Source organism: Fundulus heteroclitus, chromosome 4 (assembly GCF_011125445.2).
Source record: "Fundulus heteroclitus isolate FHET01 chromosome 4, MU-UCD_Fhet_4.1, whole genome shotgun sequence".
Taxonomy (NCBI): Eukaryota; Metazoa; Chordata; class Actinopteri; order Cyprinodontiformes; family Fundulidae; genus Fundulus; species Fundulus heteroclitus.
Genome location: NC_046364.1, coordinates 10,432,216 through 10,447,892, shown reverse-complemented (window position 1 = coordinate 10,447,892; position 15,677 = coordinate 10,432,216). Strand labels below are relative to the sequence as shown.

Sequence of the window (15,677 nt, the reverse complement as noted above, 5' to 3'; positions counted from 1 at the left end):
TTCTACCTAATATGTTTTTCCGTGATAAACAGTCCGGCTGAGGGAATAATCCCATCAAGGAAGGGAGAGATTAAAAAGGAAAAAAAAAAAAAAGCATCAGATATATCACTTAGCACAGACAGTTTGCACTGCTCCCACGAAGCACCCGCGTTACAGTATTATAGAAATTGGTAATCTTGTTTCTTGGGTCCGAGTTGAAACGGAGACCTTTTTTTTCGCACCTGGTGGCTCCCCCCCCCCTCTTTCAGAATCAGTATCAGACATACAGGCAGGAAGACAGACACAGCAGCTCTAACGCTGTGAGAGTCCATCTGCCTCAGAGGGCTCCGGTAACTTCCTGTCTTTGGGCTTTTTTTCTGTGGAATTTCGTAGTGGGCCGATGTATTTGACATGTTTGTGACGGCTGCGGTTGTGCGCGTTTCAGGCTCAGGCATCACGCTCACAACCCCAGCAGTGCATTATTTAGAGAACTCATAAATGTGGGCGTGCGTCTATAGGAGCCCCTATTTTCTCAACAAAAGATGAAGCCGACTAGCGGCACATTTCTTATAAATACATTAAATAGCATGCGAACGGCAAATGTATGGGTTTGACCAAACGCATGGCTGCGAACGCAGATAATAACATGTACACACACACACACACACACACACACACATACATATACACACAACAGTAGGCCAGAAATCTCCCCTTGATATCTTCGGCTTCTGTCATGGGTTATACTTTGACACCAATGAATGCGTGTCAGGTTGTCAATTTCTTCCAAAAGTCTTTGAATGCAGCCTGGTCATGAATAGTGCATGTTGTTTTGTGTGTGTGTGTTTTTTTTTTTTTTTTTAGGTTCCAACTGTTTGCAGGTCTGTTTTTGTTTGTTCCAGAATAGGTTGGAAGGCCTGGATGCTCTCATGCATGCTTTAAGAAAAACTTCCAGCAGGTGTTGTGTTGTTTAGCCTAAGGTGAAGATTCAGCCCTGAAGGTGAATTCGGCAAACCGCCCTTAACCAGATGGCCTCCCATTTCTTTGGCCTCGGTTATTGGGAGCATCTCTTTTTCTCCCCCTTCTTGTCTTTTTAACGGCCAATCCTTCCCCACTTGCCCTGTTTCTGATCCCTCCCTCCCTCGGGTCGGGACACACAACTTTTTATAACTGCACCGTAACGTTTACGAGCGCGACATTTTATTTCACTCTTAAAAGTCGGGGAATATTTTGGCAGCTGTCTGCCGTATTCCCCCCGCGGCGTGCCACATGAGGTCTTTGGCATTATTAGCGAAGGCGCAATGTTGGGACGCATGCTGTGAATGTCGCTAAAATATACGCGCTGCCTTTTTTCCCCCCTGTTAAACTGTTACAAATGTTTTGGTTGTTGAAGAGCACGGCGTTGGTCTTTGAAGACATAAAAAGCCAGCGGCGCGCCGGGGACATTTCACCTCCCTGCTGCAGAGGAACGTCGTGGAGAGGACGGGTGCACCTGTGGAGAGTGATTGGCCGCATGTGCGCACAGATAGATGCAGTGCTGCTGCGCACATGTATCCTCCTCCTGTGAGAGGCGAAGAAAAGCAGAGAGTTATTCTTTGGGCCCGCAGTGGCTTGTGCCGGATGCAGTTTGATTTTCGGGTCATACTGGAATGCAGCCCCTTCAACGGGTTTTGCCCCAACCGTTTGCGTTTTTTGTTGGAGGTGTGCATTGATAGTTACTAACCCCAGTGGCAAAGATGTGTAAAAGCAAACGAGTTAATATTTTACGTGCGTAATCTCGCTGTGAAAAAAATTATCCAACATTTAATTTGGCTACAGTTTAATGTTTCTTTAAGTCTTTATAGAACCTTGTTTTACCAATAGGACATTAATCTCTCTTCAGTTATAGCATTTGCACTTGGTTGGAGAGGCATTTTGTCACAATCCTTTTTTTGAAATCTGAAAAAAAGTGCAACGGTTCATCCAGAACCGTTGCACTGCAAAAACGGAACTAAAAATAAGTTAAATTTTCTTGAAATGAGTGTATTTGTCCTTGATGTGAGCAGGTAAATAAGATTATTTGTCAATGGAATACAATTTCTGCACTTAAAATAGGAACAACTCATCTCCATCATCTTATTTCAAGTGCATCATCTTATTTTTTTTGTATCCTTTTTGATCCATTGTATATATAAAGATTCACTGTATATAACTGAATGCACCTTTCCTACTCTGCACCTTCTTGTATGAACCGATGTGGCAAGTGAATTTCTCCATTGTGAGATCAATAAAGCCTATCTTATCTTATCTTATCTTATCTGATATCTAATTATCTTATTTTAGGGGTCAACATACTCATTCTATTAGCAGATAATCTTATTTACCGGCTCAAATCAAGCATAAATACACTAACTTTAAGAACATTTTACTTGTCTTTAGATTCGTTTTTGCAGTGTGGTTCTCGCTCATTCCCTCTTCTCTTCGGCTCACTCTAGAGGGTTCCCTACAGGGTTTAGATCCAGGCATGGCCATAGAAGCAGGGGGACTTTTGCGTCTGTTTAACCATTTCTGTGTTGATGTGGTCAGATGCTTTGGATCATTGTCCGACAGAAAGAACCGACGATGACCCAGCTTTAGTTCTTTAATAGAGGCCACCAGACCTTTTATTTAAAAAAAAAAGACCTCAGCTTCTGATGTTGTGGGTTCTCAACAGTTTCTAAGGGTCTTAGAAACAATCTCACAGCAACAATATTAATCCACCAGAATAAACAGAGGGCACAGGGTGTTTTTTTTTCTTCAAATATTCATCCTTTGTTTCACAGCAGACTCAAATGGAGTGTTTTTTTGCCAAAAAGCTACATTTTAGCATCATCTGACGAAGTGCATGGTTCCAGTTAAAGGACCAGTGGTTTTTAATCTCCTATGTTGTTATGTTTATGATGAAAGGCCAGGCCTCTTCCTGGCAGGCCTGCCACATATCCAGATGGGATGTAGATAGTTTTTAGTTGGTATGGTCACTTGGTGGCCATAGGTTGTCACTGTTTTCTGCAGTTCTGTAATAGTCATCTTTGATTTATTTTATTTTTTTACTTCCCTCACCATCCTTCTCTGCACATGATGGCAGGCTAAACTTTGACAGTTTTGACAGTTTAGTCCAGTAGCTTTTTTTTTAAGCCATTTACTGACTTGAGAAGATAAACTCAGGTCTGTCTTACTTTAACGTCCTGCTTTCTTGTGCTTCCCACTGTAATGAACGACAGAGTTACCTTTTGTCATATCATATGAATTAATCACTTTGTGAAAGGTTCTTTGACAAACTGTCTCACAAAGTAAGCATAATTAAGAAAAAACTGGCATGTTTGTTTTATAAACAGGAATTGTTACAAGTGCCAGTAACTGTGGTTTTGTAAAAAAAAAAAAAAAAATAAAAAAAAAATATATATATATATATATATATATATATATATATATATATATATATATATATATATATATATATATATATATATATATATATATATATATATTGGATTTTTCTCCCCCTTCTCTGTATAAATGAAGTGATTTAATTTTTTTCCTAATTTTTTTAAACAATTTATTTAGATTTTTCTGAAACCTACCAGGGATGACACTAATACATGTGGAGGATGATATATATGAAAAATGAGTGCAGATACATGAAAATAGTTTTTTTTAGGATTTGTCAGATATTTGTGTTATTGTTACTTGCACTTTAGTTAAAGTGTTTCCTTAAAGAATGCTTTGACAAACGTTAAAGTTATGAAATGTTGTCTCATTGAATGAGACAACATTTCTCATTATTGAGACATGTCTCATTGCGGTCAGAATAAATAAACCGTTTCTTTTAATGATCTGTTTTTCACAGAGGCGCAGGCTAATACAGGAGTTGGGAGACCAGAAGATCCCTTTTCTGGGACCTTCAGATCGAGGTTTTCAGCAGCTGGTGAGTTGGTCCTGTTTCTACATGGTGCTAGCATGCTTGAACTGTGATACAAATAGTTTATAAATAATTGTACAGTAATATAGATTTGACAATGCCTCTGTCTCTTTTTCTCATGGTTAATTTTATTTCTTTTTTTTAACACAAATGGACATTGTCTTTTAGTGGGATTCCAGTTACTCCGGCTTGGCGTTGAGGAAATCATGTTCCCTTCCTGCTGAGCTCCACAGCCGGGTTCAGGCGGCCCTCCTCACGCTGAGAAGGAAGGGCTGTCTCCTGAAGGACCTGGTTCGGGTCCGCGATCGAGATGTGTTCACAGCCGTGTCGCGAGCGCTGCTGGGTGAGCCGGGCCACACCTACCGCTATCTGGAGACGCGGCTCTTTGCCATCCCCTGGCACAGCGAGGACGCTGAGGTCAAAAGACAGAACTGCTGCGATCCCGATTTGAGGGACGCTTGCAAAGCATTGTGGGAGCTTAACACATTCCTCTGTTCTGACGTCTCTCAACTGAAGGAGGGAGACCGGTTGTCGCAATGTACGAAGGCCGAAGGAGAAGCCAAGCTTGTCGAAGAGGGCGAGACGGAGTCTAAACACAGCGATGACTCCAAGAATAGCGAAGGAGGGGACTCAGGGTCCAGGCAAAGTGAGGAGGGGGACACCGAATCCAAGCACAGCGAGGAGTGGGACATCGAAGAAGAAGGATGCTCTGGGTCAAAGCAAGAGGGGGGTTGGGAGACTGAGGAGGGGGAGTCGTCCCAGGTCAAACCGGGTGAAACTAGTGTTGCGGGAGTTTCTGAGCACGGTGTAGGAAAATGCCCCGGCTGGACGACGGAGGCCTTCAGTGGGACAAAGACTGGGCCTGTGGGACTAGAGGCCCAGGAGAAGCCTGTAGCTCAACTTAAGCACAGTCTGTCAGATTACCACATTCAGGACAAAGAGGAACACGCAGGTGGTCTAGGCTGTTCTCAGCCCAGTCCCCCACCGGTGTGCACAGGCCCAGTCAAGTTCAACGTCACCTTACTGAACTACATGGACCCGGCACAAATGAGCCAGCTCAAAGAAGAACCCTATTACGGCATGGGGAAAATGGCAGTAGGGTGGCACCATGACGAGAACCTGATCACTCATTCGCCAGTGGCTGTATACAACTATAGTTGCCATGACGAAAAAGGTAAGGTTAAAGTAGAATGCCATTTGAAATAATTCATTATTTTGTTCCAGTGAATCAATTCAGGTAGGGGTACATCTAAAATAAAATTAGAATATCTTGAAAAAGTTCAATATTTCTTGTCAATCATTTCAGAAAGGGAAACTGCATAGAGTGGATTATTTCAAGCCTTTATTTTTTGTAATGCTGATGACTATAGCTAATGAAAAATGAAAAGCCAAAGTTCAGTGTCTCTGATTATTAAATTAATTAAATAAAATAATATTGCGAGAAAGTTAAAAATAGAAAACTCATGGTTCATCAGCTAATTCAAACTCAAAAGACCTGCAAAGGTTTCCTGAGCCTATAAATGGTCTCAGGGCTGGGTCATCAGGCTACACATTCATAGGGAAGTCTGCTGACCTGAGAGCTGTTCAGAAGACATTCATTAACACCCCCCCCCTCCCCCCACAAGGAGGGGCAGCCAAAGAAGCTTATTGCCAAATAAACTGGCATATTCATAGAAAGTTAAGTGAAAGGAAAAAATGTGGTAGGAAAACGTGCACCAGCGACATGGATAACTGCCTTCTTAAGAAGATTGTTGGGCAAAGTTAATTCAGGATTAGGTGCTAAAGTCAGCGTAGCGAGAGCCATTACGCACCAACAAATCCTACACATGGGTTAAAAATGTCATACTAGTCTGTTGTGGAGAACACAATCTCTTCTGCCATAATGTGCTGTTGTAGCAGCATCAAAGCCAGTGAGCTAAAATAAGTTCAACAAGCTGATAAGCAAGGCTGACTCTGTTCTAGGGATTTTTCTGCAAGCTCCGGAGATGATTGCGCAACGAAGGATCCTTTATATAATGAAGAACATTATGATAAACCATGAACATCATCTACATCGGACTGTCATAAGACAACAGATTGTCGTCAGTCAGAGGCTTGTTGAGATTCGCTGTGATGCGGACTGCTACAGGAGATCCTTCCTGCTCAGAGGCACCAGCATCTGTAACAACTCTTTGAAGAAACCTGTATAAGGGCTGGTCCACATGGCAGGATTTTAAAATAGCCGGCCGACATTCAAAGCCTGAGAGACACCACGTGTAACGGTAACAAAATCGTGGGTTTAACAGGTTAGCTCGTACAGTGTGTGGTTTCCGGTCAGACGGCGAGCACAACACACCACAGACATTTCACCCAGGATCTTTCAGATATCAGACAGGAAATCTTGGGGAATCTTGGTTCTACCGAGTGGACCAAATCCCTCTTAACACACCACACACGACAGGAATATCTCTCAAGATTATGTTAAGAGCCACCCCGAGAACAGGGCCTGTCAGAAGGAAATCGGGCTAAAAGGCCTGCCGTGTGAAACAGCCTTAAAATGAGTTGCAACAATTTCCCTTTGCGATTCATGAAATGTTTTTAAATTGAACTGAATGAAGAGTCAAGAGGAGAGAGAAGAGGCACATAATCCACATGGCCTGAAGTCCAGTGGGAAGTTTCTGATGGTTTGGCATGCCATGTCGTCTGCCCGTGTTGGTCCACTGCGTTTTCTGAAGTCCAGTCAACACAGGCACCCACGAGGACATTTTAGAGCACTCCATACCTCCTTCTGCTGATGTTTATGCAGTATTTCATGCAAAAGGAGACCCAACCAAGTCTTAAGTTTATAAAATTTAACATACTGTTAAGAATCCTCACATTTCTGCTTAAAATATTACAATTTTCTTTAAGCATTTAAGCTTTAAGCAGGGTCACATGCAAATGTCCTCATTGTGGGACAATAAAGGTATTTCTTATCTTATCAATCATTAAAATGTGAAGAGATATTGGCTTGTAATATTTCACTCTCTGTGTAATGAATCTGTTTAATAGATGAGTTTCAATATCTGAAATGAGCGACAGAAATGTTTTACTTCTTCACAACATAATTTTTTTTAACATGTACTTTTATAGATTTATTGCACACAAAGTGATGTTATAGTGATGGTTGTGGCCTATATCTAATGAAAAGCATACACATTGTTTCTCAGAGATATAAAAAGTACTCAAAAGTTATTTTTAGTGCAGACATGTTAGCCCTTTGAAGGTATGTGCATGAATTTCTGCATCAATGTGACATGGAGGCAATCAGCCTAGGGTTGTGTTGAGGTGTTGAGGAAGCCCAGGTATCTTTAAGAGCAGCCTTCAATCTCCCCTGCACTGTTGGTCTGCCCTCTTTATCTTGACAACACCCCTTAGATTCTGTGTGGGGTTTGCTTCAAATGGCGTTTCTCAATCACAAGCGCAGCGGTGCCATGGTCATTAAAGATGGGCATTGGTACCTTTTGGCTGTGTGAACAGGTGACAGGTGCTGCTGAGAAATGCAAAATCTCCGCCAAGCTTGTTATCGGAAGCGTGAAGAATGAATGCACTCATTCTGAAGTTGTGAATAGACAGTGGACCAACAACAGTAGATGACATGGCCCCCTTAAAATCTTGATTACATTTGTAAACTTCACACTGGATCTCAAGTAGCTTAGATTCTGTGCCTTTTAGCTTTTATTCTAGACTCTAGGAGCCTTGAGTTCAAAAGAAAAATGCTAAAATTACTGAGCACCAGTGTTTTATTTTTTATTTTTTATTTTTTAGCCAATGTAAGGTGATTCTGAAGTGGTCTCTGGTTCAGGAGTGGCTTAAAGGAAGGAATTTAACAGATTTAGCTCATGTCCTGTTGCTTGTGAGCCTTTTTCTATAACATTTTTCCTTCCATTCAACTGGCCATTAATATGCTTGATACAGCACTCTTTGAACAGCCAGCTTCCTTTGGCCATGGCCTTTTGTGGCTTACCTTCCCTACAGACGGTATCAGTGACTGTCTGCTGGATAGCTGTCAAGTCAGCAGTCTTGCCTGTGATAGTGTGGGTGATAACATGGGGAATACCTAATATTTCTGTGTTAAAAATAAACTTTTTGATTTCTAAGAAAATTCACTTGAAATACTATAATTACATCGTCATTGATATTCTAATTTATTGAGATCTATCTGTATGTCAAAGGTAGAGTCTGTGATTTTTCCGGAAGTTTCCCCAAGTCCCTTTTTGAATAACTGTGCATGCACAAGACCGTCCTACCTGCTCTATTGCTCCTCGGTGCATGAATAACTTCCCCAAATCCACCCTGGTCTTATTACTTTCTACTGAGGCCTTCCTCTTCTTCTCATAAACTTGTACGCAGTTTGTTTCTTGCGACTCTCAGCCATATTCAAAGTTTATGGTGAGAGCAGCAGCGCTACAATGAACGGCTAACACGGAAGCTAACTGCTAAGGTAACCGCTAAGCTAGCCGCATTACATAAATACTAGAAGTGTGCATTCACAGCCAGCAAGCGGAAACCAACAAGGAACGTGCACGCACACTGGCATTACGTGAGCGCATCAGCATGATTGGCTTGTGAGACAACCAATAGATTCCTCTGGAACTGGAGGGACAGAGAGGTGTGTGGGCAGAACCAAAAGTATGACCAATCCCATTCAGGACAAACAGCAGGGAGTGGTTAGAGGTTTTACAGGCCTGCAGCTCCAGTCTTACTAACTTAGTGACTTTGCTGATATATTCAGCGACTTTTCACAAAAGCGACTATCGGCAAATGTAGCAACTTTGTTTTCTGTGTTTTTGCTGAGCCCCAGTTAATCTGCAGTTACTGTCTGTGTGTGAGCGCTGTCTGTCTCTCAGACACGCTGCAGCTGCCTCGTCCTGAAAGCCCCGTCGTGCTTGCAGTCAGAGCAAAGACAGCAGGGAGGAGAGAGATCCACTCGCTCCGATTTCATATACAATTTGTATAACTCGTACGCAAAAATGCCAGTGATTCCGCCCTGGATTAGAAAGCAGGACATAAATATAATGTAAATATAGTTTTTTTCTCTTTTTTTTCTCTGAAACTGTTGCACTAAAATAATTCCCTGAATTTGTTTCACACACAGCTTGAATCCCTTATTCACCTAGTTCACTGTGTGCCTCTAATAACTGTCTTTTTGGTAAGATTTGACGTGTGTAGTGTGGATTCAGGCAATTTATAAAAAAAAAAAAAAAAAAAAAAAAAAAAAAAAAAAAAAACATGATTTATTTCATAAAGTGCATTTAATTCTAAACATATGTAGAGAGTTTTTAATCACATTTTTGTCTTTCCAAAAGCTTCTCCTTCCTACAGCCTGGATCACAAGTACGCAAGCAAATATGCTTAATTACACCATGATGTCATCTAGCAACTTATAGGACAGACAATTGCGACTTTCCTTGCTGAGGAGTCAGCAACAGTGTACAGCTCCCACAGAGATCGATTTTTTTAACCTCTTTTTTCTGAATATATAATGTATTGACTACTTTCAGGATGGAAGGACCATTTTACCCAATATAACAAAAAGTGTTTTTAAACAGGATTACCAACTATAGCTTTAAGTGAAAAAGTAAAAGGCTTTTGTTAAGCCTTGTACCAGTTTATTGTAAATATACAGGGAAATAAGTCCTACTTTGACACTGAAAAGTAGGACTATAAAATATATTTCTCCTCCACTTCAACAATCATCCACTTCAACAATCATCCAAGGCACTTATCTCTGTTGCTGGGTGGTGGATCAGATGCAGGTAACCTTGTGTATTAAGGCCCTGCAGCCCTGCTGCAGCAGCTGTAGACATGGCCTCTGGTGAGGCAACCATCAGATCCATCTATGTGATAGTGTCAGGGCATTATCAAATGTCATCACCAGTTCGCCGCTGACAGTCTTATCGCTGCCTGTGCATTGGGAGATCACAGACATTTGAATCTGAGCCCTTAACATCGGCTCAATGGCGCAGTCTGACAAACAGGCCTTATCGCAAGCACTACATCTCATCTAAATCATTTCCCCGAGAAATGATCGATGTGCAATTATCTGATATGGAATAATGAGCCCTGCTTTGATAAGTGTTCCTAGACTGTACTGTTCGGATAATACGATGTCTCCTAATTACCGAATGCCTACACTCTCGAGAGCTAATAGTGTTTGCTGATTGACTTGATAAAGAGATAGAGAGAACTTTGCTTTCTAGAGCAGATACAAAAAACAAACTGCAGGACAGAACACAGGGAAGAAAGTGTTTTACTTCAAATCATGTGAAGTCTTAGAAAGGGTTTTGCAATTTTTATGCATTCAAAAAAAATGCAATACAGTCAATACTTTTTTTATAACCACCTTTCACTGCAATTACAGTTGCAAGTCTTTTGAGGCTTTCTATCTGCTTTTCACATTTAAAGAATTACTTTTTTGCCCATTTTTATTGCAAAGTACCCCTTGCTTACTTGTGTTAGATGAAGATCATCTGTAAAAAAGCTATTTTAGGTCACAGATTCTCTATTGGACTTCCAAGACCATTATAACACATGGACATGCCTTAATTGTGGCACTGACTGAATGTTTATGGTCATGCTGGATGGTGAAATTCTGCCCCAGTCTCATGTATTTTGCTGCCCCTAAAATAATTTAACCCCATCTAGTTTCTTATCACATTGGACTAACTTGTTATTGAAGAAAATGACACAGGAGGATGCTGCCAGCATCATGCTAGACATAAAGATGGGATATTATTGTATAGTGGACAACAGTACCTGTAAGTATTTTGATTTAACATGACAACAATAAACTCTTATTGGTGATGTTTGTAAGCCCCAAATAAATGACAGTATAGCTGTCATTGTTCTTTTGCTTTTTGAGGCATATTTTATCTTGTGTTTTTTTCCACAGTAAAATATTCCTCATAATATAATTTAGTACATTGAAAACATGATTCATTGCAATTAGTGCATACTATATAGTGGTACAATTTCACAACCTTATATAATTGTAAAAAAGTGGCTACTCGCATTTTTTTGTTGTATTTGTGTTTTTTGGGCTTTATCTGTATGCAGAGGTAGCTGCATTGCAAAAAGATGATGATGAGGATGGTAATAAACTGTTTGTGATTAGTCCATGTAAATGGCTCTCCAGTGACACAGCAGAATAAAAAATAATACCAAACTTTCTAAGATTAGGTTTGACAGAAGAGCCCAATACACCAAGATATTGCCTTATTTCAATTATTCAGTTCTTAGGGCCAATAGTTAGGGTTCAAGTCTTACAAGAGTTCACCTGCAAGTAGTATTCACAGACAATTTGATACTACTAAAACACATTATCAAGGGGACAACTTTAAATATTCAGCTGACTTAAAAGAACAGTAGAGCTGAATATCATCAGCATACGAGTGATAAGACACATCAGAAAACTGCCTGATTAATTCGCCAATGGGGAGAAATCTACAAATGAAAGAACATTGTTCCCAAGACAGAGCCCTGTGTTATCCCATAAGACAGGCCCTTAGATTCTGACATGAACGGGTGTGCAAAAATACTGTTCTGCCAGAAGAGAAATTAAAACCATTCTAGAACCACATCCAATTGACTGATTACATATCGGAGCCTGTTAATCAATCAACAGTGTCAAAGGCAGATGGAAGATCCAGGAAAACCATTACAGTGGATGCCCTTGAGTCAGTTGCCATCAATATGTCACTAGAAACTTTGAGTAAAGTAGGGAAATGCTACATAACAGCACAGGTAGAATGTTGTTTGGACAGGTAAATATTTTAATTTTATTAAGCAAAGATGAATGATTATAAAGGGTCACTGGAACAGACACATTCAGAGACTGAGAACGTGGAGAGCTATGACATATTAGACAAATGCCTCCTCTGATATTATTGACATTCATCCCCCCAAAAAAGGTCTCTTCTCACCAGAGCACCAATTTCCACATGTATGAAAACAGCAAACAGGGCATTTTTAGCAACAGCTATGCTCCTCTTACCCTTCAAGAAAGACCAGCCTTGTTGAGTAAACAACAAATAGCTGTCCTGGTAGTAAATTATCCAACCTGAGCTGTGGTTCTCTGTAGCTTTCCATAGTGATCTTGGTTTCTTCTTTGATTAATGTTCTCCTTGTCTAGCGTGTCAGTCTATGGATGACCAAGTCTCACTAAGTTTGCTGTTTTGCCATACTCTTTACATTTTTGGATGCAAGATTAAACAGTGCTTTGTGAGTGCTTTCCAAACTGTGCAAAGGGATATTGTTTTATAAACTAACCCTGCTTTAAAACTCTTCCCAAGTTTTTCCCTGACATAAGTGGTGCGGTTCCTAGACTTACAATGTATTGGATTTCATTGAGGTTAATCATAGGAGGCTGAATAGAAATCTGCTCCATTCAGATTTTTAGTTGTGAACATTTTTGAAAACATGTAGCATTTTTATTCCACTTCACAATTAAGCTCTACTTTGTGTTGGTCAATAACAGACAATCTTTATAAAATACATTGAAATATTTGGTTTAAATATGACAAATTGTGAAAAAGGTTAACAGATATAGTTTATGAATGACTCTGTTAAAGCTGGCTGCTCTGTGCAGTCACAACCTGTGTCTCCAGGTTCTTAGTTTGCAGTATCACACAGGTGCAGTTCAGATTGCTCTGGCATCCCGACACATTTCACAGCTGGTCTTTCTGTATTGACCTCTCATATGGAGTAACACCTGGTCTAAAGGTCTGCTTTTTTTAATCTATTCAAGACCATTTGAACTCTGACCCCGAGAACACAGGCTTCAAACATGACACCTTGCAGTTCCAACTCTGGATGACCTCACAGCTCCAAACTTTAGTGGGGATACTATGATGAGAACTAAACCGAACTGTGTTCCAGTTGTAAAGCCCTGAGATTTCCCAGAGCCAGACTGTGCTTTTAGAGGCCTCTTCCTGAAAGGACACAATGCAATTTGCTGTAACTATTAGAAATACAGACACTCCTTCTGTTATACCTGTTGAGATTAAGGCGGGAATCTTTTTTCTCACTATCTCAGCTGCCTCACCTTGTTATTTCCTTTGACCAGAAGAACAGCAGAGATGTGTTTTTTTTTTCTCTCTCTCTGCTTCTCTGATCCAAAGGAATCTGCTGCAACTGAGTGTTTTCCGGCACAGAGGATGGGCTTGCGCCATTCCCGAGGCCTTCTGGGAGTGCTGTCATTAGCCGGCTCTCAGAGCACAATGGCTGGAAATTAAGTTACTATTTATCCGTGCTGAGCAAAGGAAAAGGCAGCCACGGGGCAGAGAGGCCCAGAAAGACTTTAGTATTGATTTTGCTGAAGGGTGTCGGCCAGCCCAGCCAAATCTTGTTTTCCTAGGACGCTGTGTAAGAACTGGGGGAGTGAGGGCAGAACGGGCGAGGTGGTATCAGTGAATGGGTTCTGCAACATGAATATCACAAGATACATACTCTCACACACTCACCAAACAACATCAGGGGCTTTTATCCAACTATTTCCTCTTGCACAGCATAATGATAGCATAAAGATCCTGTGCTAACAGCCAGTTATAACCACAGAAACACGTATCATCTTTGCTCAGTTGTTAAGTGATTCTTACTTTCTGGAGACAAGGCCTTACATCTTTCATCCACGTTGTTTGGGTGGTATTGATTTAATCGTCACAGTCCAGACTCTTATCGTGTTAATTCTCAATATAGTCTTTGCGTTATTTTATGGCCGAGGTGATGCGTTTTCGTAGAGTAGTACAATTTTCTCACCCATCCCTCAGGAGAAACAGTCACGGAGCAACGATACTGTGGAGACAAAACTTTATTTTTCTACTTACAATCATAATCTATTCTACACTGCAAAAACAGGACTAAAAATAAGTAAAATGTTCTTGAAATGAGTGTAATTCTCCTTCTCCCATTGGCAAATAAGGTTATCTGCCAATGGGAAGAGTAATTTTACCCCTAAAATAAGATAATTAGATATAATGTACTTGAAATAAGTTGATGGAGATGAGTTCTTCCTATTTTAAGTGCAAAAATCTTATTCAATTGGCAGATTATCTTATCTACCTACTCAAATAAAGTACAAATACACTAATATCAAGAAAATTTTAACTTATTTTTGGTTTAGTTTAGTCTGTTTTTGCATTGTATCAGGATTTTATGTTGTAGAACAGCAGAGCTGTGAAGTTGAAGGAAAATGATACATGGTGTCCAAAATTTGTTAGAAATGAAAATGAGAAAGGTTGGGCATGTGTTTGTATCCAGCCCCCTTTGATCTTATGCTCCTAAATATAATTCCGTGCAAGTAATTGCCTTAAAAAGTTGCCTTATGAGTTACACCAAATATAAATACAGCTCTTCTGTGAAGGGGTTGGTAGAGAACATTATTGAGCAAGCAGCAACATGAAGACCCAGGAAGGCAGATGGACAACTATAAACCTAAAATGATACAACCTTCGACCTACACTGACAGCTCAGGAGAGAAGACCATTAATCAGAGAAGCAGAAACCAGGCTTAGTAAACCAGGTAGGTAGGAGGTACAGCGATCCGCAGCTCAGGTGGGAGAATATGTTGACCTGCTAACCATTCATTCATTATCTATAAATCTTTTACAGACAAGCGAGAGGAGGGAGGTATCTGTTCAGAGAAACCCATCAGAAGTGCCTTTTAAAGTTTGCAACAATCAAAGGAAGGAGCTCTGCTCAGATGCGACAAAGCTTGATCCTTGTAATTTACGATTTACTAACTTACACACCTACATGTAGGCATATGAGCAGTGAGCAATATTCAAATATCTCATTTTAAAATGTTGAAATAAAAAAAATCTTGAGTTATTTATCATTTATTATTATTGTGACATCAGTGTTCACAAAACGAATAATGCATGGTCTTTCAACAATTTCAAGTAAATAATACAACAATTTATGAAGAATATATTTTTAAAGCATGTGTCATGTGGTGCCCCCCCCCATGGTTGGTGCCCCTGGGCACTGGCCCACTGGCCCTTATGGATAATCCGGCCCTGTGATCGTGCAGAAAGCACCATACCTACAGGTAAACATGGTGGTGGCAGCATCGTGCTGTGGGTTTGAAGATGAATGGAGCTGAATGCAGTAGATGGCAAAGTTAGAAAATAACTGTTTGAGGTGATGGGGAGGAGTACCATGTCAATGAAATATTGTCATTTTACTTGACCGTCAGATGTACTCAGTCAAGGAAACCCTTCACCATCATGCTCTGCTTTGTGCTCGTCTAACACGTAAAAATTCCAATAAAACACATTCAACTTTGTTGCTTGCAACATGATAAGATGTGATAAAATAAATAAATCAAGAATTAGGAATACGTTAGCAAGACACTGTATTTAAATAGTACATTCAAGTGGGATGTGTATGACCGACAGGTGAGTGCAGCGAAGGCAGCAGCGTCGACAAGTCAAGGTGGAGGATCGGCCTGAAAGTGGCCTGGGACATCCACACACCTGGCCTGATGCTGCCGCTGGAGTCCGGAGACTGCTACTACATGAGAGGTACCACGACTTCTCCGCAAACACGCTCGCAGCATAACACGCGCTCCCGTGTTAACATGCATCCGCCACCATGTCTGAATACGGGGATAGGGCAGACTTTCATTACTTTGGGTTTCAGCGTTTCCGTGTACTTTGTCCCAAATGACCCGAAGCAGCGGGATGCACTCCGTTCTCACTTTTCCTGCGCCGCACTCATCTTTCTAATTCTCTCTGCAGGA

At 40.7% G+C, this 15,677-nt stretch overlaps 1 protein-coding gene across 1 annotated transcript in view; it reads left to right on the top strand.

Annotated features, from left to right (window-relative positions):
• Positions 1 to 15,677, top strand: part of fto (FTO alpha-ketoglutarate dependent dioxygenase) — a 172,364-nt gene that overhangs the window by 27,420 nt on the left and 129,267 nt on the right. The window contains exons 2-4 of the mRNA XM_012881966.3: positions 3,845 to 3,922; positions 4,085 to 5,090; positions 15,334 to 15,459. Coding sequence (XP_012737420.2) covers positions 3,845 to 3,922; positions 4,085 to 5,090; positions 15,334 to 15,459 — 1,210 coding nt within the window. The remainder of the gene's footprint in view (positions 1 to 3,844; positions 3,923 to 4,084; positions 5,091 to 15,333; positions 15,460 to 15,677) is intronic.